General features: G+C 36.0%; 1 protein-coding gene across 1 annotated transcript in view; it reads right to left on the bottom strand.

Annotated features, from left to right (window-relative positions):
* ADGRV1 (adhesion G protein-coupled receptor V1) overlaps positions 1–25,335 on the bottom strand; it is a gene marked incomplete at both ends in the record, with an annotated part of 271,966 nt that overhangs the window by 215,724 nt on the left and 30,907 nt on the right. Inside the window, 16 exons of the mRNA XM_084304820.1 lie at positions 948–1,759; positions 2,492–2,673; positions 2,906–3,150; positions 4,347–4,562; positions 5,512–5,727; positions 6,683–7,292; positions 8,677–8,816; positions 10,179–10,259; positions 11,917–12,046; positions 12,718–12,920; positions 13,540–13,720; positions 16,364–16,540; positions 18,412–18,785; positions 19,871–20,614; positions 21,842–22,059; positions 24,216–24,342. Of these exons, the coding sequence (XP_084160946.1) occupies positions 948–1,759; positions 2,492–2,673; positions 2,906–3,150; positions 4,347–4,562; positions 5,512–5,727; positions 6,683–7,292; positions 8,677–8,816; positions 10,179–10,259; positions 11,917–12,046; positions 12,718–12,920; positions 13,540–13,720; positions 16,364–16,540; positions 18,412–18,785; positions 19,871–20,614; positions 21,842–22,059; positions 24,216–24,342 (4,656 nt within the window). The remainder of the gene's footprint in view (positions 1–947; positions 1,760–2,491; positions 2,674–2,905; positions 3,151–4,346; positions 4,563–5,511; positions 5,728–6,682; positions 7,293–8,676; positions 8,817–10,178; positions 10,260–11,916; positions 12,047–12,717; positions 12,921–13,539; positions 13,721–16,363; positions 16,541–18,411; positions 18,786–19,870; positions 20,615–21,841; positions 22,060–24,215; positions 24,343–25,335) is intronic.

Genomic DNA, 25,335 nt, shown 5'->3' with positions numbered 1-25,335 from the left:
ATCAAAGATTAATAATGTAAGCAGCTACTGTTAACACTGTTAATCTCTAGTCGCTGTATATCCATTAAAATTTACAACACAATCCTGTTGTTCAGTGCATGTGCATAACCCAGCTGTGTTTTATGATCATGAGAATACCAATTTACAGAATACACGTGTATTTCCTGCTAGATTGTCTTTCAAAACACTTCAAAATCAGTTTTTACTAAACTTATAACTGGTAATGTAATTACATGTCAGACTCAGAATCATTGCCAGCAGCCATACCTTACCATTCAGATGATTTATCAAGCTAGCACACTAGAATTTTTACTACACTCCGGGAAATTGCTTTCAAAATATCAGTTCGATTAAGTCAGACTTTAAAAATATAAAATATATCATAAAATACAGCATGCTGAGTGGTACTTATATAATGTTTGTGAGTGACTTGTTTGTCCTGTTTGCAATTCTTTTAAGTTTGTTCTGTTACTTTACGTTTAAGTATGTTCTGTTATTTTACAAAATGATCTCAGAATTTAAAGAGATGTCATGAAAAATTAGTACTGTAGTGACTGAGGGCTAACAAAAGACCACTTCGGCCTGATTCTTGTTTCCATTATCCTTGCTGTAACAACTGTCTTCGGCTGCTTTATTAATCTTTACTTATGTGGTAAAGGAAATCTTTATAGTGCACACTGCAATATTTCTTTAATAAAAACCCTTAGATATTTATTCTTTAGATATTTCATTGTGCTTTGCTACCACTGTGTGTGTTCTGGTGGATAATGCTACATGCTGATGAAAAAACATACTCTTTTGCACACATATCCTTAGCATTCAGGGAGATTTAGCCTAACAATAAGACATCACTTGTCAAAACATCCACAGTATCATGTACTTGTCACATTCTTTTTTTCTTTTTCTTAGTTTTATAAAACAGAAGTCAAAACAAGACCTTGTCTCACCTTCAGCAAACACCAGAGTCACACCGGCACCTATAAAATCCAAGTTTGGAGTAGCAGTCCCACCAGTGACACGCCATTCCACTGCCACTTGTCCCAGGCTGCCTTCTGTTCTGTGTATCATTAGCTGCACGGTGGTCTGAGGATGTTCCTCTACTTCAACATACAGACCATTCTCGGTTGCATTGGGACTTACACTGTAGATCTTAAACACTCCAAATGCATCTCCGTTCATCATTATGATAACTGTGGAGGTGTTTGGCTGTCCTATGGTTGGTTGGTTTTTTAAGCTGGCTGAGACATTCATCAGTTCTACTTTCAAAAGTGTTATAGTGAATCTCTCATCCAGTTCTGGCAGGCTGTCAGGCAGTATGGTTACTGTCAGATTTGCAAACTCTTCCCCTTCCTGCATTATGGCCCACTGTCTTGTAACAGGTTCATAATCACTGCCAGCAATGGCTTGTGTGCTGAAAAGGCCGAATGCACTGGTAACATTTTTCTTGTAGGTCCAGAACCCTGACGTGTTAGTTAATGGGCTGATATCTGACGTCAGCCAAAGGCAGAGAGGTATCCCTGAGGCACTGGAAAATGTAAAGGCCGAACATGCTTGTTCTTTTAGGCACTGAGCTGCACAGGAGTACACAGGGTCACTTGCTGCTGACACATTCACTCTGGTCTTGGATGGTTGGTCAGGAATTCCTTGTACAGGAGACTCGTAATAGGCCAGGATATCCTGACCTTGCTCCACAGCAAGAGCTACAATGTCAGTCTCAGAAGTGCTGTAGAAAATCTGCAGCTGACCAAATCTCCCCTCACTAAAAGAGATTATAATAAAATAATTAGTTGACAAAGGATGTCTAATATTCTACATGTTTCTGGGTTAATAATAGAAGAGAACAAAATCAACTGACCCTTTCTGAATTGCTGAAAAATTCCAAACAATATATTAAAATGCATTTCTTTTGAAGCTAGTACCAGACCGAGTTATCTGTTGTTTTTTGTTTGTTTGTTTGTTTGTTTTTGTGGATAGCAAGTTTGATTATTTATAGCTTAGGTAGCAGTCTGTTAAAAATGCATATTTGTAAACATGTGGTTCTAGGAATTAGAATTAACTTAGTCTTCTTCAGGACTTGGCAGCTCTCCTCACCAGCAACACCCAGACTTATCACCCTTCTTCTAGGATCACATGCATAAAACCTCTTTTCCTTCTCTTATTTTCATCCTGTAAGGGCTGGCCCATTTTGTCCTCCTGTTCAAATCACAGGAACAGGCTACCGTGCAGGTTTAAATGATTTGATTAAAAAGACAAAATGAATAGTACACTGTGTGTATTGAGTTTACATTGTGCATTTCTATGTATACTACATTTAAGTAATTTATGTAATAAGCAGACATCTACTTCAAAAACGTGTTTGAAGTGAAAATATGTTGAGACGGCAGGTCAAAGAATTGATGCACATTTGCAGAGAGGAGCTTGAAATTTGTCATTATAGTGAAAACGAAAGTAAAGAAAAAATAGTAATTATAAATAGAGCAAACATACAAACCTTCGCCTGACTGTTATGTTTGCCAGCAGATCTCTTTCTAGTGGCTCCTGGACTCGATACAAGGATTGATGAAAGAAAACTGTGCCATAAGGATTATCATTGGCAGGTATTATAATATTTGCCACACCATCTAACCCAATAGCACCACCATTGGAGGCCTGAGTTAATTCTACACGGACAATCTCAAAGAGAAGAAAAGAAAAAGAAATAATGCAGCTAGACAATTTGTGGTTTTTTGTTTGTTTGTTTGTTTGTTTGTTTGTTTGTTTGTTTTCTAACAACAATTACAAGCAAAGTATAACAAGAAATTCTAGCACCTTCCTGCTGGAACATTTCTTGTTTTCCATCATATATATTTCTAGAACAAGTCAAAACTAATACCATCGTCAAGGAAGATGTAACTGCTTGACTTACTTCTTCTATTTCTGGGACATCATCAGCCAGGATTTTCAATAGTAGCATCTGAAAGGCTTCCCCAGGAGCAAAAGTAATATTGCCTGAGGCAACCTGCAAGTCCTCATCAGCAGGGTGTCCACCAATGGTAGCAACCCACTCAACAGTAACGTTACCAAGTGTCCCAGCGTTGCGGATTACTGGCAGATTTATGGGTACTGATCCAAATTCAGGCTCCTCCACAGTGAATTCAGTCATCTGGAACACTGACGTGCAAACAGGTGTATTTCATTAACAGTAATATTTACAATAAAAACACCATCCTAGTTACATAATTATATATTTTATTTCACTTGATTGCATTCATTTGCACAAGTAAAAAAATGTTAATCAGGTTTAAACTTTGAATTGAACTTTCAGTGTCATTACTTTTTATCTGCAAAGAAAATCAGCATGAAAATTCAGCCCCCACCCAAGAGTTTAGCCAACATGTCCATTGTTCAAGACTAGCCATGATCTAAGTTTTTTCAAGACAGTAAGAAGGTAATTTTTCCTAGTGAAGAAATTTTTTATCATTTTTATGTCACTCGTGGAAAAAATGTGTCAACATATTCCATCTAAATTGTTTCAAATATAAGTCTTTCTTGTATAAAATCTTTAGTCATTAAGAATTAAGTTAATGAATTATCCATGTGGAATTAGTTACTTTTGTCAATTTCCTTTACCTTTTGCTGATAAAATGGAATAACTGAAACGAAGTAGGGTACTAAAGGGCAAAAGAGTAAGATTTTCAAATAAAATGGCAGGAAAACATATACCAGAAATACTGAAATAAATTAGAAAAATAAATAGAAAATATAAATTTCTAAAATGTCATTTAATATTTGAAATTACCATTCAAAACTTGTATAATGAAACTATTTTTGGAAAGTGTCCACAATCCATTTTATTGATAATGACAGAAAGAAGAAAAATACAATAACTAACAACCAGAACATATAAGAACGCAATTTAATTCATATTTGTACTTTCCAGTTTCCCCAGATATTTAAACCTGCTTTGCCTGATTGTTTTGTAAAACAATGACACTGCACTATGCAAACAGGTTTTGGCATGTAAACTTAAGCTTAAAGCTATGCAACACTTAGAATAGATTAAAAAATACAAATTAAATTAAAATCCATCCCCATTAGGAGAGTGCAAAATCCACCTTTGTCTCACAAAATCTTGATATATAAACTGACCAAATGCTTTAATTTCACTATATAAGGGCACCATTTGCCCTTAATTACATGCTTTAATTTAGTTTATCTTATTTTGTCCTTTACTATTTTGTCCTTTACATCCAGACTTCCTCTTTTGTATTCTGAAAATTTTTATTCCATTGCCCAGTAATAACACACCCACAAATCAGTAGATTGCTACTGGAGAAGAAAAAATACACAAATAACAATCCGTTTACCAAAGGATCCAAATGGGTCATCAGAAGCCTCAATGGTTATGATTGCCCTTGTCAAAGATCCAAGCAAGGCTCCTCCTGTTGTTTGATTCAGCAGCTGAACATAAAAGGACTCCTCAACTTCAGGATTGATATCATTAATTATATAAATTGGCACAGCTTTACTTGTTTCTCCTTCTAGTAAGACAACATCTGATGAAGCTACACTGTAGTCCTCACCTAGTTATGTACATGAAAAAACAACAAAACAATAAAAACACAGAAGAATATTAAGTCATTCTGGTTCATTATGAAACATCACTAATGTTTATCAGCACTAATATTTAACTTTTCTTTTTGCATTCCCTTGTGTTCATATGTTGGTGTGGGTTGGTTTTTTTGTGTGTTTTTCTTTTCTTTATCTTCATACGCAGGAAATACAATTTTTTATTTCCTACTGCCTTTTAGATATCTGGATGGATGAAAATAAATCTCATCTTGGCCAAAACAGAGTTTACACTGTCAGTCCAAGAAGCAATTAAAAAAGGTCCATTATTATCTTCCACTGAGAAGATCACATTACTGAAACATTCCTATATTTGATTTCTGATAGTTGTCTGGCTTTCCAAGAGATAAAATTAAACAGAGTTTAATTGGAGATTTTACTAAAGGACATAAGGTTGCTCATGGAGCATAAGGTTGCTCAAAGGACATAAGGTTGCCTCATGGAGCTTTTCAGGGATCTCCCGAGAGCTTTACCTTTCATTTGTAAAGTAAAAGTCTTCTTGAATTGTGCTTGACTTCTGTCTGTGTCACAGATGAGTCACCAGCTCTCACTTTCCCTCCAATAAACTCAAATAAGTCATGCATGGCAGGTTGAAATATGTACGAAGGACTATGCAGTCGCTATATATACTACTACAGGATTTTTTATTTTTATTTATTTTATTTTTTTGAGAAGGTGAGCAGCCACCAGGGAAACAGCCAATCCCTTTCCTTACTTTTCTTGCTACATTCTTCAGTGTTGATATCTCTGAACTGTTTTAAATTTGATGTAAGTTGTAGTTTTTCTACTTGTTTTACTAGACTGTATTCAATACACACTTGTTTGCATTGGTTACTCGAAGCATACAGTATGTTCTTTCTGGTTTAACACAGAATGTGTATTTCTGCTATTTTGATTTCTTACCAGCTGTTGCAGTTATTGGCATAGCTTTGAATTTCACAGAAACATCTGCAAAAATTCCCCCAGTTCTGGTCACATTAATGATTGGTCCAACATAATTTTCAGCAACTCGCACAGCTGAAGCTGAAAGCTGAAGTGTTCCAAAAGCATCATCATTGGCATTGATAATTACATGAGCTATAGTCTCACCCACTGATCCAAGACGAGGAGAATTTACAACTGAAATATAAAAAAAAAAAACAACAACAACAAACAAACAACTCTTAGAGCAAGCCTGAAATGCCTCCTATATACGGCTATACAGTTCATAGACATACACCTCAGTTTAGTGGCTGGCCACTACTAGCTTTCAGCAAAATTTTTATTTTAGATTTGGACAAAATATAACTACAAACTGAATGAACATACTTTTGGTGTTTGAATTACATTATGTCAGAAAATCCACATTTTCACTAACTTATTATTCTACCTTTCTCTGGAGCATACAAAACATCAGTACTTTGAAGAGCTGAGGTACTAGCAAAATTACTTTTTATCTGTCCGTAGGACAACAGAATTTCACACTAGCTATGATGAACTATAAGTAACCTTTCAGTTTCCCAGTAGAATTATTCGTAGCATTTCCCTTAAAATCAAGATTAATCTGGGAGATGCATGGGGAAGAGGGAAGGGAAATTAGGCATGCCAAGAAGCTCTTAAGCATAAATAAGGCTGTAATGACCTGAATTTATCTGAATAAGGGATCAGGCAAATATCCTCTACACTAAAAAGCCAGCATGAAGCTGCAATTCTACACCACTTAATGTTTAAAAGGCTTTTTTGGCTTTCAGTAAGTGGAAGTAGCTTATTTCCTATCATTGTGCTTTACAGAAGCAACAGGTGAGCAGGTATTAGTACACAAAACCAATACAGTAATACAGTTGGCCTAAAACACCTGGGATAAAGCAGATGCAAAAGGGAGAAAGAAATGTCCACCCCTGACAAAATTTTGTGCTAAAGGAAATATATGCTGACACAGAATCTTCATACGTAATATAACTTAAAGGATTCTTAACTATACAGAGTTAGGCAGAGGTAAAATTTTACTGTAATTTCAATTGTTGCATTTTATCCTATTAAATATAAATATTAGCCTACATATTTTGGTTTTGGTTTACATATGAAAGACACTTACTTGGCCGATCCTGTACTTTCTCGATCAAAACAGTACTGTTTAGCTCCACAAAAACAGATTCTGACCTCTCAGGATCATCATCATCCAAAATAGGCAAGGATATTGTGGCTTCACTTTCATTGGCTGCGAAGATCACATAACCAGTAATGGGTATATAATCTTCTCCTTGTATTGCTCTAACAACATCAGGTGGAAGAAAGGGTGACTTTTCATCATCACCTAAAGTTCTGTATGTAACCACTACTGTACCAAGAAGACCACGAAGCCTTACTATTGTCAGGGAGATATTTTTTGTTTCTTCCTCAACTTTTATTGGTCTGTTTCTCTCAGAAAAGATGAACAGTCCATATGGATCATCATTAGCTAAAACTGTTAATGTTGCATTAGTATGATTTCCAAGACGACCACTGGAGACATTGATGATCAGAACTGAAAACACCTTATCCAGTTCAGGCACGTCATCGGGAGAAACTTGTATAGTAATATTTGCTCTCACTTGGCCAACATCAAATGTTACATTCCCATATGCAGAGACCAGGTCTTCTGTAAGATCACAGACTATGATCCAATACAAAGTCACCTCAGACAGGGACCCATGAGTTCTCACAACCTAAGTGGAAAACACAAAGATTTATGTACTTCTTTGTACTGTAAGAAAGAAGAACATAAAAGTGTAAAATGGAATACAGACAAGTCACAGAATCACAAAATATCCTGAGTTACTGAAGAACCACAGGACTTATCAGGTCCAACACCTGACTCCACACAGGACAATCCAAAATCAAGCTGCATGTCTGACAGGGTAGTCCAAAAGCATCTTGAACTCCAGCAGCTTGGTGCCGTGACTACATCCCTGGGGAACCTGTCCCAGTGCCTGACCACCTCTGGGTGCAGAACTTTTCCCTCACACCCAGCCTGACCCTCCCCTGTCCCAGCTCCGTGCTGTTCCCTCGGGTCCTGTCGCTGTCCCCAGAGAGCAGAGCTCAGCGCCTGCCCCTCCGCTCCCCTCGTGAGGGAGCTGCAGGCCGCCATGAGGCCTCCCCTCAGCCTGCTCTGCTCTGGGCTGAGCAAACCAAGGGACCTCAGCCGCCCCTCCTACTTCTTGCCCTCTAGACCCTTTACCACCATAGTAGCCCTCCTTTGGATGCTCTCTAATAGTTTATCTCCTAGAATAATTTGGCAGTGTTGTCATCCTGGCTGGGTGGTCTATAACAGACTCCCACTACGACTTCATGTTATTGTTATAACTTATTTCCATGTCCCTTAATCCTTACCTGGAGGATCTTAAGCATGTCATTGCCAACTGCAAGCTGCACACAATCCAGCCCCTCCATTATATACAGTGCAAAGTCATTGACATGATCGGTTAAAAATAAACTCATTTTAAAAAGTGTAATCTTTATCATCTTAGCTTTGCTGTATTTATTGTGTCATCAGCACTTACTTTAAAATATTCATACCTCAAATGTAAACAAGTAGAAGCAAATTTAAACTTATATAAAACATTAGGCGGTAGCGAGGTGGGGGTTGGTCTGTTCTCCCACGTGCCTGGTGACAGGACAAGGGGGAATGGGCTTAAGTTGCACCAGGGGAGTTTTAGGTTGGATATTAGGAAGAACTTCTTTACCAAAAGGGTTGTGAGGCATTGGAACAGGCTGTCCAGGGAAGTGGTTGAATCACCATCCCTGGAGGTCTTTAAAAGACATTTAGATGTAGAGCTTAGTTATATGGTTTAGTGGAGGACTTGCTAGTGTTAGGTCAGAGGTTGGACTCGATGATCTTGAGGTCTCTTCCAACCTAGAAATTCTGTGATTCTGTGTGATTTTAGTTTTAAGCTGAAAGATACACTTTAGAAAGTGAAGTATAAAATGTCAAAACAAATGTGCATGATAAGTTAAAATGCTGTAGACTTATTGTAAAGATATTGCAGAATGCTCTGTAAAATAGACATGAAAGACAACTGCATAGCAATATGAGACCCAAAACTTTCTAACCTGCAACGTAATATTGCTATATCCATCTTCAGGCTCAGTTCCATTGACTGAGAGTGACTCAGTACTGAACTCAAAGACGCCATGAGCATCATCAGAAGCCTCAATAGTCACAACGATGTGGGATGCAATTCCCAAGCTGGCTGTAAGTGCAAGTGCCAAAATGAGTTATTTTTTATACCATCTTTTCTTAAATGAAAGAAATCAGCTAAGGAAGTTTGTTACAAAAAGCACACAGAAAAGCATAATTGGAATATTTCTGCTGTTTTGCATTTTGTGGTGTTTTTTTGTTTTTGTTTTTTTTTTCTTTTCTTTTGAAATGTGGAATAATTATCCACATGAATAAGGAACTCACTTCTAATAATGCAGTCCTGGCAGCCCTTCTATGGAACAACACTCCAAAGCAACATATAAAATGCAAATATTTTAAGGGAGGATAAGAAATAAAATTACTTGTCTAATTAAGGAAAATGAACTAGAATTTAGAGTAGGGGAAAGTTATGTGATAAAACATAGTGTAAGCAGTGCAGACAGGACAAAAGCAGGTACTATTTTAACTGAAGCTGGAACAAAAACAAAGAAAAAGCTAGTCCAGGAAATTCTACTACTATAATGATCATCTTGTGTGAGATAGCTTGCTGCTTAGAAAGAGAGAGAGCCTGGCATTTAAAAAAAAATTCTGGAAACACAGAAGAGGAAACAACACTTCCCAGGAAGTTCCAAAAAGTGGTTAAACCACAGACATACTCTCAGGTTCAAACTGAACTCCTTTGTATGTACGAATAAAACAGAAAATCAGGCTGTCACTGTGGAATAAATTATTTGATTTCGATAATGGGTGCTAACACAATATTTTCAGGTCTCTAGGGTTTAATTCAAAATCCACCATCATTATCATTTCCCTCTTAGTGGGTGTTTTTGTTTTCATCTTATTTCTGCATATTGTATGTTTTTAATTTTCTCAAGATTATTTTTGTTTTCTGTATGTTGTGACAAAAATACAGACTTCAAAAAATGAAAAATAATCAAAGCATTCTTTTAGAAAAAAAAGCTAAAACCACTTATTTTTTATTATTTTTGAGATGCAGAGATCAAAGCATAAAGCAAGTGGCAAAAGAAAGTACCAAAATGCACAGTCAGGTAATTTTTAAATTACCTTAAATTTAAAAAGTTTCTCTCCTCTTTGCTCTCCAGAAAATTTTATAGTTGTCAAACAAGGCTAATTTTATGAACTACTTCAAGAATAACTACATTGTGTTCTATAAAAATATAGCTTTGAAGATAGGGAAGCTGTTATCTCCCGTATTAGTTAGCATTGACTGCTGTTGAAATTAAACCTTTTTTTAAAATGGGAAAGAATGTTTTGACAGAACTCTATGATATACCTAAATTAATCACCTCAAACCACAAGCAAAATAACACTATGATAAGCTGTGTCAGTAGAGTAATTTATGAGGGATATTACAGTTAGCATAAAGAAGTAAAGATTAATCCAAAATGCTTACCATGCTGATGGACAGTTGGAAGGAAGAAATCCACGTTCCCATCACCACTACCACTGCCATCATTTCTAAAGAGCTCAGCAACTTTAAGATGACAGACATACAGATATATACACATATATACATTTATAAATTAGAGCGCAAGCAAAGAGAAATTTAAACAATTCTGGACAACAGGAAAAAAAAGAGGGAAGCACTCTAGGAAGGTATCAACTTTGGTTCTGAAAGAGTACAGGAGTTCTCATAAAGACTAAAAAAGATTTACATATGCCACCTCTTACTTAATTTATGACATTGGAAATAGCAGTGGGAGGTCAGAATGAAAGAAAACACATACATATAGTTTTGTCTTTCCTCTCTTTCCCCCTTTGTGCCCCCTCTTTGTATTTCCCCTTTCTCACTCCTAACTGAGGCTTGTCATGGAGGAATTTGAATTGAAAAAAAAAAATACAGGGGGAGGGGATAAAGTCCCTCAAGCCCCTTATTCTAATATTTTCTCACCAAGTGAAAATGTTGGGAAAATCTGCAGAAAGCTTAACTAATGGGGACTTCATAAGCTTTGTCCTTGTGTTGGAAAGGCCAAAAAGAGGGCTCATTTTAAAAAGGCTATCTAGTTACTGGATTACTAAAGTTAGTTGTAAATTTTCTGTCACAACGATTTGAAAGAGAAAAGTTTGACTCCTTTTAACAAAACAACTATTCAACTAAAAAGACAAAATATGTGAAAAATCTCCAAGACTTTATCAAAAGAATCACTGAGACCATATTGCACCATAGACACATACAATCATAGCAGAGAGCTGGATTAATTCAAGGAAATATGATAGAACTTCCCAGAAGGGACCACACTCGCAATTTCTGAATTGTTTAAAAAAATAACATCAGTTTTTAAAAAAATCAATTTATAGCTGTCAGTGTTTCTAATTACTTTTTCCTCCAACAAGCTTTACAATCTCCTTTAAAATTTTTCTCAAATGGAAAAAAAAAAGTCTGTAAGGTACTCAGGGGTTTATGTGGCAGCACCACTATGCTTTGCCATCCCTTCAGACTAGTCCTTCAAACCAATAATTTTTTCAAGTGTTTGTCTTGTTCTTACAGTTATCTATGAGCTATCTCTGCAGCTACTGCTCAGCAAACTCCCTATGGCCCTCAGCATCCACAGCCTATTACTGCTGTAATCCATTTTAACCTATGTACTGTGGTTCCTCTGATTTCGCTCATGTGGAAGAAAAACGGAACAAAACAAACAAAAAACAAAATAAATTTTAAAACAAAACAAAACAAAACAAACAACAAAAAAAAACCACTTTGACTGTTTAGCCTTAAATATTTTATAAATATTCAACATTTTTGAAATGCAATGTATTGCTAATATATTTTTGCATTATTTTACTCCTTATTACCAACCATGAAGTTATATAAAGTGAAAAGCAGCAATTGCCTTTAGATGACCTAACAGATGGCAGTAATACACTTTCCCTAATACATGGTAATAATATACTTGCTATGGGATCTGGTTGTTTCCACCAAGGATTAAGAAGAGAACTGAGGAAGAGTTCTTCCCTAAGACAAAAGACAGCTGTATGGAGGAGAGGGAAGTATGGGGGGGGGAGGGAGGGGGATGTAGAGGTGCTTTTTGTTTGTTTTCAGAAATAACATAGAAAATAATGCTAAGGCAAGATTTTTATGAATGAGTAAAGGTCATGAAAATACAACTAAGGGACTGATATATGTGCCTTACCTCCTCCCTCTGGGTTCAACAGCTCCACTTTAAATGTCTTTTCTAATTCAGGAATGGTATTATCAGTGATGTTAACAGTAATGTACTTGTATCTTTCTCCTGGCTGAAATTCCAGTGTACCCACAACAGCCTGCAATATAAGAGCTCTTCATATTTTTGTTCAAGTCTAATATTTCCATCCATATGAAAAAAAGAAAAAGAACCTTCATTTTGTCTTTTTCAAAACATCTACTTTTCCTCACTTAAGCTTTAAAAAAAATCTGATGAATCTGTTTTACAAAAAAAAAAAAAAAAAAAAAAAAAAAGATGTCTAAATCGACATACTGGTGAGCATCTGCATTCATGTATATTTTTCTTATTTTTCTGCACAAATTATCAGTTGGACAAGCAAATGCAGATACATGCAGGTTATTTTGCTAGGCATATACAAATCCCAGTATGTACAAACGTACAAGCGTAATGTTAACCTGTACATGCCCTTGAATAATATGGTCTGTAACAACAGCAAAACTCACATATTGCTACACTGAAAACTCTGTTAAAAAAAAAAAAAAAAAAAGTTCAAAACCAGAGGGTTTTCCTAGACAATGCAACTTACTGCAGAGAAAAGAATGGAGAAGTTAAATAACAATGCATATTTTTAAGTGAATATTACATATTCATTTGCCACATCACCTTGTAAAGTAGTCTTTCTGTGAAAGAATCATAGCTGGGCTAGAGTAGTCAAACTGAAGGCTATCTCCATGATAAATAACTCTAATTAATTCCAAAACAATTATACCACCTTGGCAATTGCCATACCTCATAATCTTTGGGACTGAAAGCTGTTACTGGCACTGTTCTGTATTCCACCAGAACTGTTCCAAGAAGGCCTTGTGCACGAACTACGAGTAATCTGACGTGTCCTACTTCTTCTTTAATAGTAATATGGGGCACAGAAGAGGCTGGAAGAATCATTTTATCACCTGGCTGAGGAGGTGGCCCCACAGAGAACTGGAGCAGACCTGAAAGACAAGAATTACTACTTATATGGCTTTTCGTAAGAAATTTTAAAGATGATAAACAATTTAAATAAAATGATTGATAATGTATCTTGTGATGGTTCTGAAATTAAAAACCACTTATACCAGTATACCCTTAAGCCTCAATCACTTTATTTCCAGAGATGTGCTATGTGCCTTACCCTCTCTCACTGATATTCCTGTCAGTCTTGATACAGGCACAGCACAATAATAAAATCTTCTCTTCCCAAAAGAGCCTCACGGGCCACAATTTTGTGTATTTACTGGTACAAGACACATGGTGAAATGACTCTCATTGTCAGGAATTCTCATTTGATGAAAAATTTGGACGGGATCAACTACATGCAGATCCTTTATTTGCCCGCACAAGTGAATCACAGCTTGTTTGGTCAGGGAAGATTTGAGGCCAATTTGTAAAATTATCAAAGAAAAGTAACTCAGCATTCATTCATGTATATAAACAATGAATTTATTCAAGTTAGATAAAATGGAATATATGAGATTGCTTCCTCAACTATTATGACCAAGCAAAGTTTTCATCTGACTAGAAACAACTACACAATAATCTGAAACAAGGCTGTATAATTCCCATGATTGTTACCGTATGGGTGATCACTGGCTTTGATGCTGATATCAGTAGTTTCCTTTTCTGGATCTATACTTGCTCCACTGGTAGGAGTTGAACCTAGTTTCCCATCTCCAGACACTGCAGAGACTAATGTCACACGGAAATATTCATTTAGCTCCGGAATGTCATCATCAATAACATGCAAATTTAACACCTAGAGAAGGACCAAATCATGGAGAAATCAAACCATGCAACATGAAACACTGCGAGTTTTGTGAACCTGCCTATCTCACTGAATTCTTTGATTAGTCAAAGAATTCAAAGAACTATACAGCTGTATCTGCTGTATAGTTCTGAAAGTAAAGAACAATCTTTTTGCTCTCCAAATAATTTCAATTAATTTCTAAGATAACATTTTATGTCTAGAATATGCTTTCCACAAACAATGCTTCCAAGCTACTGGAAATGGAAGGCATATTTTCTGAATTGTTTCAAACTACATAAATAAATGATGATAAGTACTTGTTTGGTTGGTTTTGTATATCTTCACAAAAGCGGAGTTTAATTTCCATGTATTGAACATGAAATATCTGATAAATTGAAAAATCTTTTAGAAATCATGCTTATGAAGAGACATTACAGTGATTAATCCAATTTAGAGAGCAAATAAATTGAGCTTATTATACCACCTGACACTTCGAATTGTGGATCATACCATGTATTAACACAACCTTGCTCTAAACACGCTAACATATTCACTTCAGAAAATTCCATCTTTCTTTATGTCGTGATACAGTTAGACAAACATATAGAAGAAAACATTTAAGTAGCTGATCATATTTAGAGGCATGGTAATGAGTAGATTATAAACGTCAGTTGAAAGTCCCGTAGGGTATCCCACCTGAAGAGCAGCTTGCTACCAGTCTGTTTCATGCAGAGCCATGCATATTAGCTCCTCTGTGTGTAGGCAGTCATTGGACCAGTAAGCTGTGTAGCAAGAGGCTACACCAGCCATTGTCTGCCATTAGATAGAGTAATGTGGGCCTTGTCTATGCTGCCAAAGATTTGGAAATTCATGCTATATATGATTGTATGAAATGCAGTAATATAATTTCACAGAGAAATAAAGGTGAATGAACAAACTATTATAACACGAACAAACTATTTTCAGATACCACACGCTTTTGCCAGTCATTAGATTATCCAGATTCACAGTTGTAGTGAAGTCACTGGGATTCCTGCAAAAGCCTTCAGTAGATTTCAGTCCACATCTTCCATACAACCATTTGGGCTGAAAAGGGCCTTAAAGACCACCTAATTCCACCCATCTGCCATCGGCAGGGACACCCCCCGGCAGCCCAGGCTGCCCCCAGCCCCATCCAGCCTGGCCTTGGGCACTGCCAGGGATGGGGCAGCCACAGCTCCTCTGGGCAGCCTGGGCCTGGGCCTCACCATCCCCTGAGAGAACAATTTCCTCCTTATATTCTAATCCCCTCCCTCGCCCTGCTGCCCACGCTGCTGTTGGTGCAGCCCAGGGTACAGGTGGCTTTCTTGGCTGCCAGCACACATGGCTGGCTCACGTCAAGCTTCTCGTCAACCACCACCCCCAGGTCCTTTCCCTCACAGCTGCTCTCAATGCTTTCTTTGCCCAGCTTGGGATTGCCCTGGCCCAGATGCTGAGGTCAGGACAACCCAACCTTGTCCCTAAGGAAGTTGTTCCAGTAGTTGTAAAAAATTTCCAGCCAAAACCTTTCCCAGTCTTAGTACTCTTTGCCCTCTGTCTTTCTGTGGTTCCTTGAGAAGAGAGAGCCCCTGTCAACTCCACAGCTGCCCTTTAGGTTCTGTAATAATGGGATCAAAGTCTCCTTTTTTTCTAAAGGGTGAAAAGATCTAACCCCTTGAGTCTTTCCTTAGAGGACAGGTTCTCCAGCTCTCTGGTCATCTTTCTGGTCCTCCTTTGGACCTTCAATCTTCCCACATCATTTTTTAATTGTGAGCCTCTGTAGCTTTGAATTCCTACTCTTCAGTTATCCTGGTATTTCCTTTTTTTTATTATTATTACTTTATTTTTTTTAATTCCTCTAATTCCAGTAAGGAATTTCATAACACTTTTAGAAAGCTTTCTCAGAAGCAGCTGAAGCTTTCTTTATGCATCAGTTCTCTTTCTCTCCCCCTACTCAGATATGCAATTCTGATTACCAATTTCAGTTGTCTCTAAGGCCAGAATATTGAATAATTTCCTTATGTTCCAGTTGCTTGCACACTTTATGCAGAGGAATAGATTGAAGCAGACAGTAATCATTTCGGGGAGACTCAAAACAGCTATTGTTACAAGAACACCTTTAATCTCCCGTTTCTGATTTTGAATTTAAAAGGAGACAGAACCTGGATAGCCTTGAGTGCAAGAACAGCAATGAATCTTACTATTGTCTATTTAATTGTTGTGGACATAAATTTGAGTTACAACACTCAGATCAAACCTGATTATTTTCCAATTTCGAAAGTACATGGACTATCTACACTTTTAAAAGTATACGTACACACACACATAAATACAGTTAGTATTTTTTACGTATATGTACATATATCTAATATGTACATGCACACATGGTGACTTTTGAACTGAGGTATGCACAGAGCTACAAATAACACTTTCCTGTTGTCAGGGATGGAAAAAAAAGGAAAGAAAGAAAATATAAATATATAACAAAAAAATAGCAAATAAATAAATAAATAATAACAAAAGCCATGTGAAGTAAACACTCTAGTATGAAAACCAGCCAAGCACCCTCAGAAGGTATTTTCCAGGAGGTTTGTAAAGGACAGGATGAATAATTAATAGGAAGGTAGGGTTTACCTCTGATCTCTGCCAAGGAAGGAATGTGATAGTGCCACTGCTATTAGAAAAATCGGTAACAGAGTAATTAATGCCAATGGAATCAACCTGTGAGATAATGTACTTTATATACACATAGTCTAGGGCTCCCCTTGTACGCTCCACAACACAGGATATAGTGGAACCTTCATCAGCAGTCTGGAAGAAAGCAAAAATTTGGAACATTTATTACTGTCAAAGTAAATCAAGGCAATTTCATTAGATAACATGAAAATATTTAATGCCAGAAATATTTAATGCCAAAATATTTAATGCCATTTTTCAAGTAAAAAATTGCTGTCATGTTACTTTCAGCTCTTTTGGAGTGTTAGGAAACTGAAACTGACCTTGATGCCAATCAGAACAATCCTAGTAGAATTTACAACAGAGTCTGATGCCTCCCTGAGGACTACTAAGGTAACAAATAACAACAATACACTGCAGTTTGTCCTGAACACAACCCCTTTCCTAAAACCATGTATCAGAAACAGAATCAATATGCTTGAAATGTACCTGCCAAAAGCAACTGAAACTATTGCTTTATATTAATGTCAATATTGTAATTTTCCTTAGCAATTATTTAAAGAAAGATTTGGATCAGCACTTTCCCTAACCAAACACAGTATGGATAGAAATAAACTATATCATCATCATTCAGAAAAACAGATTTTTCTGTTCTACTGTCCTCCTTACAATTCTGTATCTTCACAGATAACATGACTTCTGCAGCAACAACTTCACATCTCTGGAACGAAGCTTGAATTGGTACTGCCCTTCTATTTTAGAAAATAATCTTCATAAAATTAACATAGAAAATAATTTTATCTGGAAGTTACTGGAAAGGTTAACGCTATCTTATGCATTAGATAAATTTCAGGGCTGCTTTGTAATAGATACTGCGTGTGAATTCAGCTGCCTAGTAGACAGATATGCACAGATAAACTACTGGTAAAAAAATGCTGTGTTCCCGCATCACTGCTAAGAGCTCTAATACTTCCCTGGTGAAATGGACATAAGATAGGTGCAAAACAATTAACATGCCATATAAATTTTTAATTTTTCTTCATGGTTGGCTGATGATCTGTGGCATCACAGTGTATCAGAGGCACTTGAACCTGAAGGAATCTAGTATCATAGCATATGGTTGGCACATAAAAAGCAAACTGAACCAAACTGAAAACTAGTTATCACTCAGGCAAGATAGTTATTTTAAAAACATCATAAGCACTTTGATTAAAAACGAATGTAATTAAAGCTTGTAAGAGTTCCCAAATTAAAACTATATTGGATTTTTTTTTTCTACAAAATAATCCAATACCAATAGAGATAGCTATCATGTTATTCCCCCTTATAATTGATTAAAGAAGTAAAGAATGATTTATGTTTATTTCAAGCCTCCTCAAAAAGTAGCAAGTGTACACTCTGCATATAGAATGGATACCGCTGAAATAAGATTTCATCTGTTAAAAGTAAAACAACAAAAAAACAACACTACTAAATCAACCAATTAACGTCAAACATATGTAAATTATAACTTAGTTTATGACAGCAAATGAAGGTGGAAAAATCCATAACACTGTCATTGCATGATCTCTAGCAAAATTATCTCAAACACATCATGTGACACAGAAAACTAAAATCAAAATCTTCACAATAATCCATTCTCCAAAAAAAAAAAAAAAAAGAGAATTAAATCTTACTTTTAACTGGTAACTCAGTATCAAATGTAACAGAAGTGAAGGTAAAATATTCTTCTAGAAAAAAAAATAAGTCTTAGCCTTCAGTTTATATAGTAAACTAAATTTTCTTAACAAAAGCATTTTTATTTTTATTTTTGAAACTATACAGTAAATCCCAGTGGAACTAAGGTTGTGTTAACAGAACATATGCATCTCCAAATCCTAGGAAAACTTTGCTTAACCAGAAGAGCAAACACTGCAAAATCAAGGCTTTGTTCAGGTCACTTGGTCCTGCCATTTAGCTTTCTGTGCCTGAAATGTCACCTACAATTTCTATTATGACTACCTTACCTCAGGGATACATGCTCCAGTGAAGCCAAATAAACCATTAGCATTATCACTTTTCTGTATCCTTAATCTTGCTGTGGTGTTTTCTTGTGAAATTCGAGCTCCACCACGCACAGAAATGAGCTTTAGTATGAATAATTCTTCTCCTTCTTCCTCCTTGTCATCCTTTGCAGACACAATGAATGATTTATTGGTCTCTCCTTGCCGATACTCCAAATACCCAGAGACAGGGTGGACATCACTTTTTGCAGGAGTTGCATGAAGTTCATAGATCTCTGCTCGTGTCAACTTACGCTCATAAAGCCTTACATCCTGCATTAACCCTGTGTATCTACTGCTGCCGTTGATTCCTGCTCCAATTCTTACTATTCCTGGACCTGAGAAGGAAATGATAATATTTTCTCATGTTATTGTATTTATATGAAATAGTCAGCAGTTGACTACCTGTTTTGCTTAAAAAGCAATGGTAAACTGTTCATTGTCCCTGGATTAGGAATCATATTGATCTTGAGATCCAAAATCAGGAGGATCAGGAGCCTCATCTCAGTGTAACAGGTAAGTCCTCACAGGCCAAACAATTCCATCCTATGCTGTCCAAGCTTTTCATCCTGTTAGTTCTAGCCTCATATTCATTCCTACTCTATCCTATTCTGTACCATGCTATGCTATTCTCTTGTGCTAAAACACACACATCAGCTGTTTTCAGTTGCTTTTCAGAAAACAAAAGAAAACAAACAAACAAACAAACAAAAGCTGTGCTCTTCAGTGTATTGTCATACATATGTCACTGAGTGGCAGTGCTAGAGACGAGCAACCACAGGAACTGATAAAAGTCCCAGGGCACAAAGTGGAGGATGCTTAGAAAAACTGGGCTGCTATGCACACCACTGTGTATTACCCAACATTCAATGGGGAGAGATGGCATACTTGCCTAACTATTGTGTTATCCCCAGACAGAGCATATGCCATCTCCACTAATAAAGAAAATTTACAGCACAGAAAATTTACAGCACAGACATATCCTTCTAGCAATAAAAGCATTATTGCATTTCACATATATTTGTTCTAGAAACCAAGGGGAAAAAAAAAAAAAACACCTTTCTCAGCTCAGCTACAGTACTGCAAGTGTGATGGAAATTACTAACTGCAGAAGTACTATTCTTTGTACAAATGGAAAAATTGATTTCTTAAACTTCAATCTGGAATTTTAAAAGCAGAAATAAAATAGTGCATCATACAATTAATAGTCCTCTATTTTCACTCAACTTTGCAGCAGTTTGAATTTTTTAGAACTTTCACACATAATTCCCATAGGCTTCCTGAAAATCCTCAAAGAATTCTTATCCATTCCTTTCAATTAACTTGACAGACATAATCATTTCAGTGTATTGCTTCCACCTTTGAAGTGGCTAGACTATGCATTTCAGAGCTTTATATACAGAGAAAAATAGTGAAGGCTCACCATCAAGAATCGCTTCTCCTTTTAGACTCTTCATTCCTCCCAGAACTTGAATTCCATCAATGTAAAATTCAATTATACTTTCATCCAGAGTAATCAGAAGGTGAAGCCAAGTATTCTCATCCAGGTATTTCATGACTGATGTTTTAGCCATATATGTCATATTGGACCCTAATGCTGTATAATGAAGCACTACAGAAACATGAGAATCATTTGTCTGAATTTTCACAGCGTAATATAAAGCCCCGTTATCGTTATCCTTTTCAATGATATAGCCATCTGTACTGACATTAGGAATTAGCCACGCTGAAAATGTAAAATTGGTTACTGCATTATTTCCATTGTATGGGTATTCAGGACCGATAATGCCAAATGCATCCTCTTTTCCACTGAAATACAGAGCGTCTGTTCCACTGTGATGGCGCCTCATGTGGGGCTGTGATTGTACTGAGCTTGGGAATGATCCAAGCAACAAGAAATCTACCATTGATGGCAGTCCGGCTTGGAAGGTACTAGACAGTATTTCCCAACCTAGTCGGACAACACCAAAGGTGCCTTGCTGTCTCCAGATGGTGAAGTCCGTAATATAGGAAAGGTCATCTTCAGAAAGAGTATCTTCCACTATCTCTCTCTCTTGGCTCTCTGGATCTATAACAAACACTCCGAAAGGGTCATCATTGAAAGGGATCATGACAGTTACAGTAAGACTGGTTTCAGATAACTGACCACCGGGACCAGGAGACCCACCTATGTAATAGAAGTTAGAGTAAAAGTTAATGATTAAACAACATGATCAGAAAAAAAGTTTCAAAGTACTTTTTTTTTTTTATAATAAAACAAGTTTCTAAAAAGACTCAAATCTTCCTTTAAGATCCCCTGGACTTATAGCAAATGAACTAACTTGAAAATTACATAGTTTAATTGTATTATCCTTAAAACACTGTGCTGATGTAATTTCAGTAGAAAAGAAATCCACGTACTATTTTTCAGCTGCAAAACACACAGATGTCTTTCAGGTAAAACATGACAAGGTCCATCTTTTCTTAATTAGCCAATGAGGTAGGTTACCTTTGATTCGTTTGATAAGCATGGGGGCCAAATTCAATTCAAATTCAATAATTTGTATTACTCTAAGACTTACAGGAATGGCAAAATCTTGCCTGTTGCCTCTGATACAGAAATACATACACCTTGCAAAAACAGTAACCAGTTGTGTATTAAAACTGCTGCCCAGTCCTGGTGTTAGTCATCTATCTTTGCACAGTAATAATTCATGATATGAAGATCATGTTGTGAATGTAGAATCTCTGTGTTCAAAGTGAACAGCAATCTACCTATTATAAGCAGGAAATCTTTTGTACATCTGTATGGACTTCACTTATAGGAAAGGCCAATGCACATATGCACTTGCATCAGGGAACAGAAGACCAAGAATAGTACTAAAGTGGAATTAATCCAGATTAGGAAATGTGTCAGTAGCAATTTAAAGTTGTAATTTAAGTCATGTGAAGTGGTAACTACAAGTATTTTACCTCCTCTAGGGAAATAAACAAAAAAAAAAAGCAACCTCTATTATGGGAGACACGCATAACCTTTAAGAACTTTGCTATTTCTTTGTTAGTATCTTTGTTTTATATTTTGTGCATGGAGAGCTATGTATCTGAAATTCAGATCTCTTGGTTTTTGAAATGAAACTTCTGAACTTTAAGAAGTTTCATTTCAAAAACCAAGAGGTATCCCTTTTAAAGTTCAGATCACCAAAATGTGTTTAACAGCAATTTGGGAACTAACTCTCCCTATATTTGGAAATCAAGATTAAAAAAAAAAATAAAACCTAAAACCTTACCAGAAAAGTATAGGGTATCAAGACACGATTCAAAGTAATGCTCTTTCCAGTGTTGGTTTCTTTTTGATTGATTAAACATAACTCTTTTCTACCAGATATGAAGGAAATGGTGGTATGGAAGACAATACCTGAAGCATTCACCAACTTTAGAGTGTAAAATTCATTGAATTCAGGAATTCTATCTGAAATGGCACGTAGTGTTATTGGCTTCGATCTTTCACCATCCATGAAGCACACAGTCCCATAAGTTTCATAGAATTCTTCTCCTGGCCTCAGCGCAGAGTTATTATCAAACAACTGCCAGGTCAAAGAAACATTGCCAAAGTGTCCTCTGTGTCTCAAAATCCTGTTCAGTGACACAGAAATAATGAGAGTCCTCATGAGAGGCATGTATCAGCATTCAGGAGAAAAGGAAAATGTGGAGACCTCTTTTACTCTAATCTTCCTTACAGTAAGAAGTAATATACTATGTAGTTAAGAAGTAATATACTATGTAAGAAGTAAAATACTAATAATATACTACATTGTTCGATGAAGTCTTCCTTTTACAGGCAACTACTTTTGCAGTACAATTCTACTCCCAGAATATGTACTTTAGGGAATAGAAGTAGCATATGCAGATCCATGCAAAATACTACTGTGAAGCTACACATCACTGTGTCTTGTGATTCTAAGTTATAAATATGAATGTAAAATAGTTCAGGAAGTTAACATTAAAAATTAATATACTTGAACACCCTTAGACAGGAAAGAGAATCATCTACATTTAACCACAAATGTTTCTCCTTCCAGTCATCAAGTCTACTTAAACTTTTACTTACACTTGTATTAAATTAGAATTATATTCTACGGCTTTCAGAAATCTACTGTTATTTGTGATTAAGAACATAGTAAATGAAAATGATTTATTTATTTTTTTTTTTGGTAGCTATCTGCTAACACGATTTCACTAATTTCAAAAGGGCACTACAAATAAAAAGTGACCCATACAGTGCCTTTATTAAGAGTGCGCTTTACATACAGGAAGTTTGCTTCTGTCAGTTTGTATGGTGACATAAAATGCCATACATATAGATTATATCAGGTTGAAGAATTATTTCAGCTAAACTAGTCCAGCCACAGCAACACATTTATGTTGTTTCTGCTTCCAAAGGTTTTTCTTTTGTGGCGTTTTGTGTGCTCTATCCCAGCTGTGTAGCACTGCTGCACTAACTCCAATTACCTCATTAAAACCTCTGTGGTTTTGGTGGTTTGGTTACATGCTACTTTGACCACTTTTTTATATGCTACACAACTGTCAAAGAAGTGACAATATGGAAGAGACACATCTCTAGTAAATATATTTTATCCATGATGACTGAGCAGGTTCCTCAGATATTGGAGGTCTTGGTATCCTATAATTCCATAAAGCACCTGTATATAAGCATGTTTACATCAAATCACTATTCTTAACACCACCAAATCCACAGAAATTATCCTACAGATTAGACTATAAAGGACAAAAAAAAACAACAACAAAGCCCAAAACAATGAATGACACAACAACACACACACAATGAACTTAATATCCTCATTTCTTGAGACTATTCATTTTTCAGGTGTATTAACACAGGCATAAAGAACCAATTCACAGCCATAAACATCTGTTCCAAGGCTTTAAAACAAACAAAAAAAATAAAGCATGATTTTTTAAATGCATGACGAACCTCTTCCCTAACTATTTGCACTATCATGTTTAATGTGACCTAACTTCGCTTTACAGGCCATCTCAAGATTTCTTAATGAAAAATCATTTTTTCATTCAATTAAAATCCCATAGTAAATTTATGAAATGAATTTAACAAGATGAGATGCTAAGTGCATTCAGTTTTTAACCCTGCTCATTCTTGAATATATCATGGTGGCACAAAGGAAAATACTTTCAAAGGTCAGACTAATGAAGAGTGTCACATCTGGACTTTAAGTATAGATTTCAATCTGTAATTAACAGATAAAAGTAAAAAAAAAAATAAATAAATACAAAAACAGAAAGACAGAATACAGTAGTTTGCAGTTGAAAATTTCAAAGATGGGTACAAAAAGCCACCTAGTACCACACAGTCTTATTTAGCTACTGGTTGAGTGTTTTTTGTTGTTGTTGTTGTTGTTGTTTTTTAATTATTTTTATTATTTTTCTGTCAGCCTAGGTTCTATTCTACTCAATCATTCAGATTTTTCTGTATCTACAGGTTCCTGAGACATCAATACTAAAGTCTTATTTAGTTACATTTCAACATGAGTTTCTGTGCACTTTTTAGTATTTACTGTCTACTCTATAGTATTACAGGTGATGTCCTCCACACATTACAAATCATTTAATCCAATATTTTGTAAATCTGATTTTCTATAGTGCACTTCTATTAATGCACACCTGTGCATTTGATTTAGTTAAAGTGCTGTTTATAAAGTACCACATACACCCGTTCCAAAAGAGTGCAAAGATATTGTTTAAAAGTTACTTACCAAAAAATGTTACTTTTGCCTTCTTCAACGGGCTTCTCTAAAGGTTCCAAAGAGAAAATTCCATTAGGATCATCATTTGCTTCAATAATAACTGTTGCCATTCCAGCCTTAAAGATAACTGTGTCCCCTAAAAAGAGGGCAATTATTTTATTAAAATTGGAATCGGAAATGTAGGTAACTCTAAATCCAGTTATGTTTTCTACTCACGTCAATTGATTTTACACAAAGAAAAGGACAAAGTCAGTGAAAAACAGTATTTGAGGTATTCAGCAGGAGGCAAATCAGAGTAAAAGTATTTAAGTAGTGTAGCATCCAGAGAGCAACACATAAGATTTTCAGAAAAAATAACATAAACTGAGAAGATGTGATTCTTACTGCACATTATCCTTGCATGTAGTTGTTATGCGAAGAAGATAAGATATTCAGAAGTATAGAATAAAAGAGTAAGGTGTTCAAAGACCCCACACCTTCTATAGTCCTAGAGGAAAAGTATTGCCTTTAAACTAAATACAAGCTATGAGCAATGTCTAAGAGTTTATTCACACCCATATCAAAGAATATCTAAAAGTAAGAACCATAAGATTCTTATGAAGTAGACGGGAAGCTAGCAGGATTTCAGTGTGCATATTAGTACAGGTAAATATTAAAGGATGTTAACTCCATTCCATTGTCCGTAGAAGAACATAATGTTTCCACACCCACGCCATTTTTTATCTTCTTTGAAAGTGCCAGACTAAATTTTGTTCCACGTTAAACAATGTGCTTATTCCTCTAACTTCATATACCTCTATTCGTATTTTCTCTCAGGAGCAACAGTCCCAACACAATTTTCGGAACAGTCAAGGCCACTGTATGTAACCAATCATAGATAGAAAACCAACTTTTGCTTTCAGGAAATATGTATAGAAATATCCTGTATTCTTAGTGATTCTAGAATGGCTGTAAAATGATATGATACTCATTTTAGAGGAAAAGGGAGACTACGGATACCCATTCCCCATGTGCTAGGAGAAAAGCCGTGGTATGTTCCCAATGGGGTAGTATTGGGAGCTACCAGTAGATCCTGAAGCAAGTTATTAAAGTAGAAAGAGACCACAAAAGAGAAAACTTATGAAGGAAG

The sequence above is a fragment of the Netta rufina genome (genome assembly GCF_964035555.1).
Source record: "Netta rufina genome assembly, chromosome: Z".
Classification (NCBI taxonomy): domain Eukaryota; kingdom Metazoa; phylum Chordata; class Aves; order Anseriformes; family Anatidae; genus Netta; species Netta rufina.
Note: the sequence above shows the minus strand (reverse complement) of the source record. Positions and strands in the feature narration are given on the sequence as shown.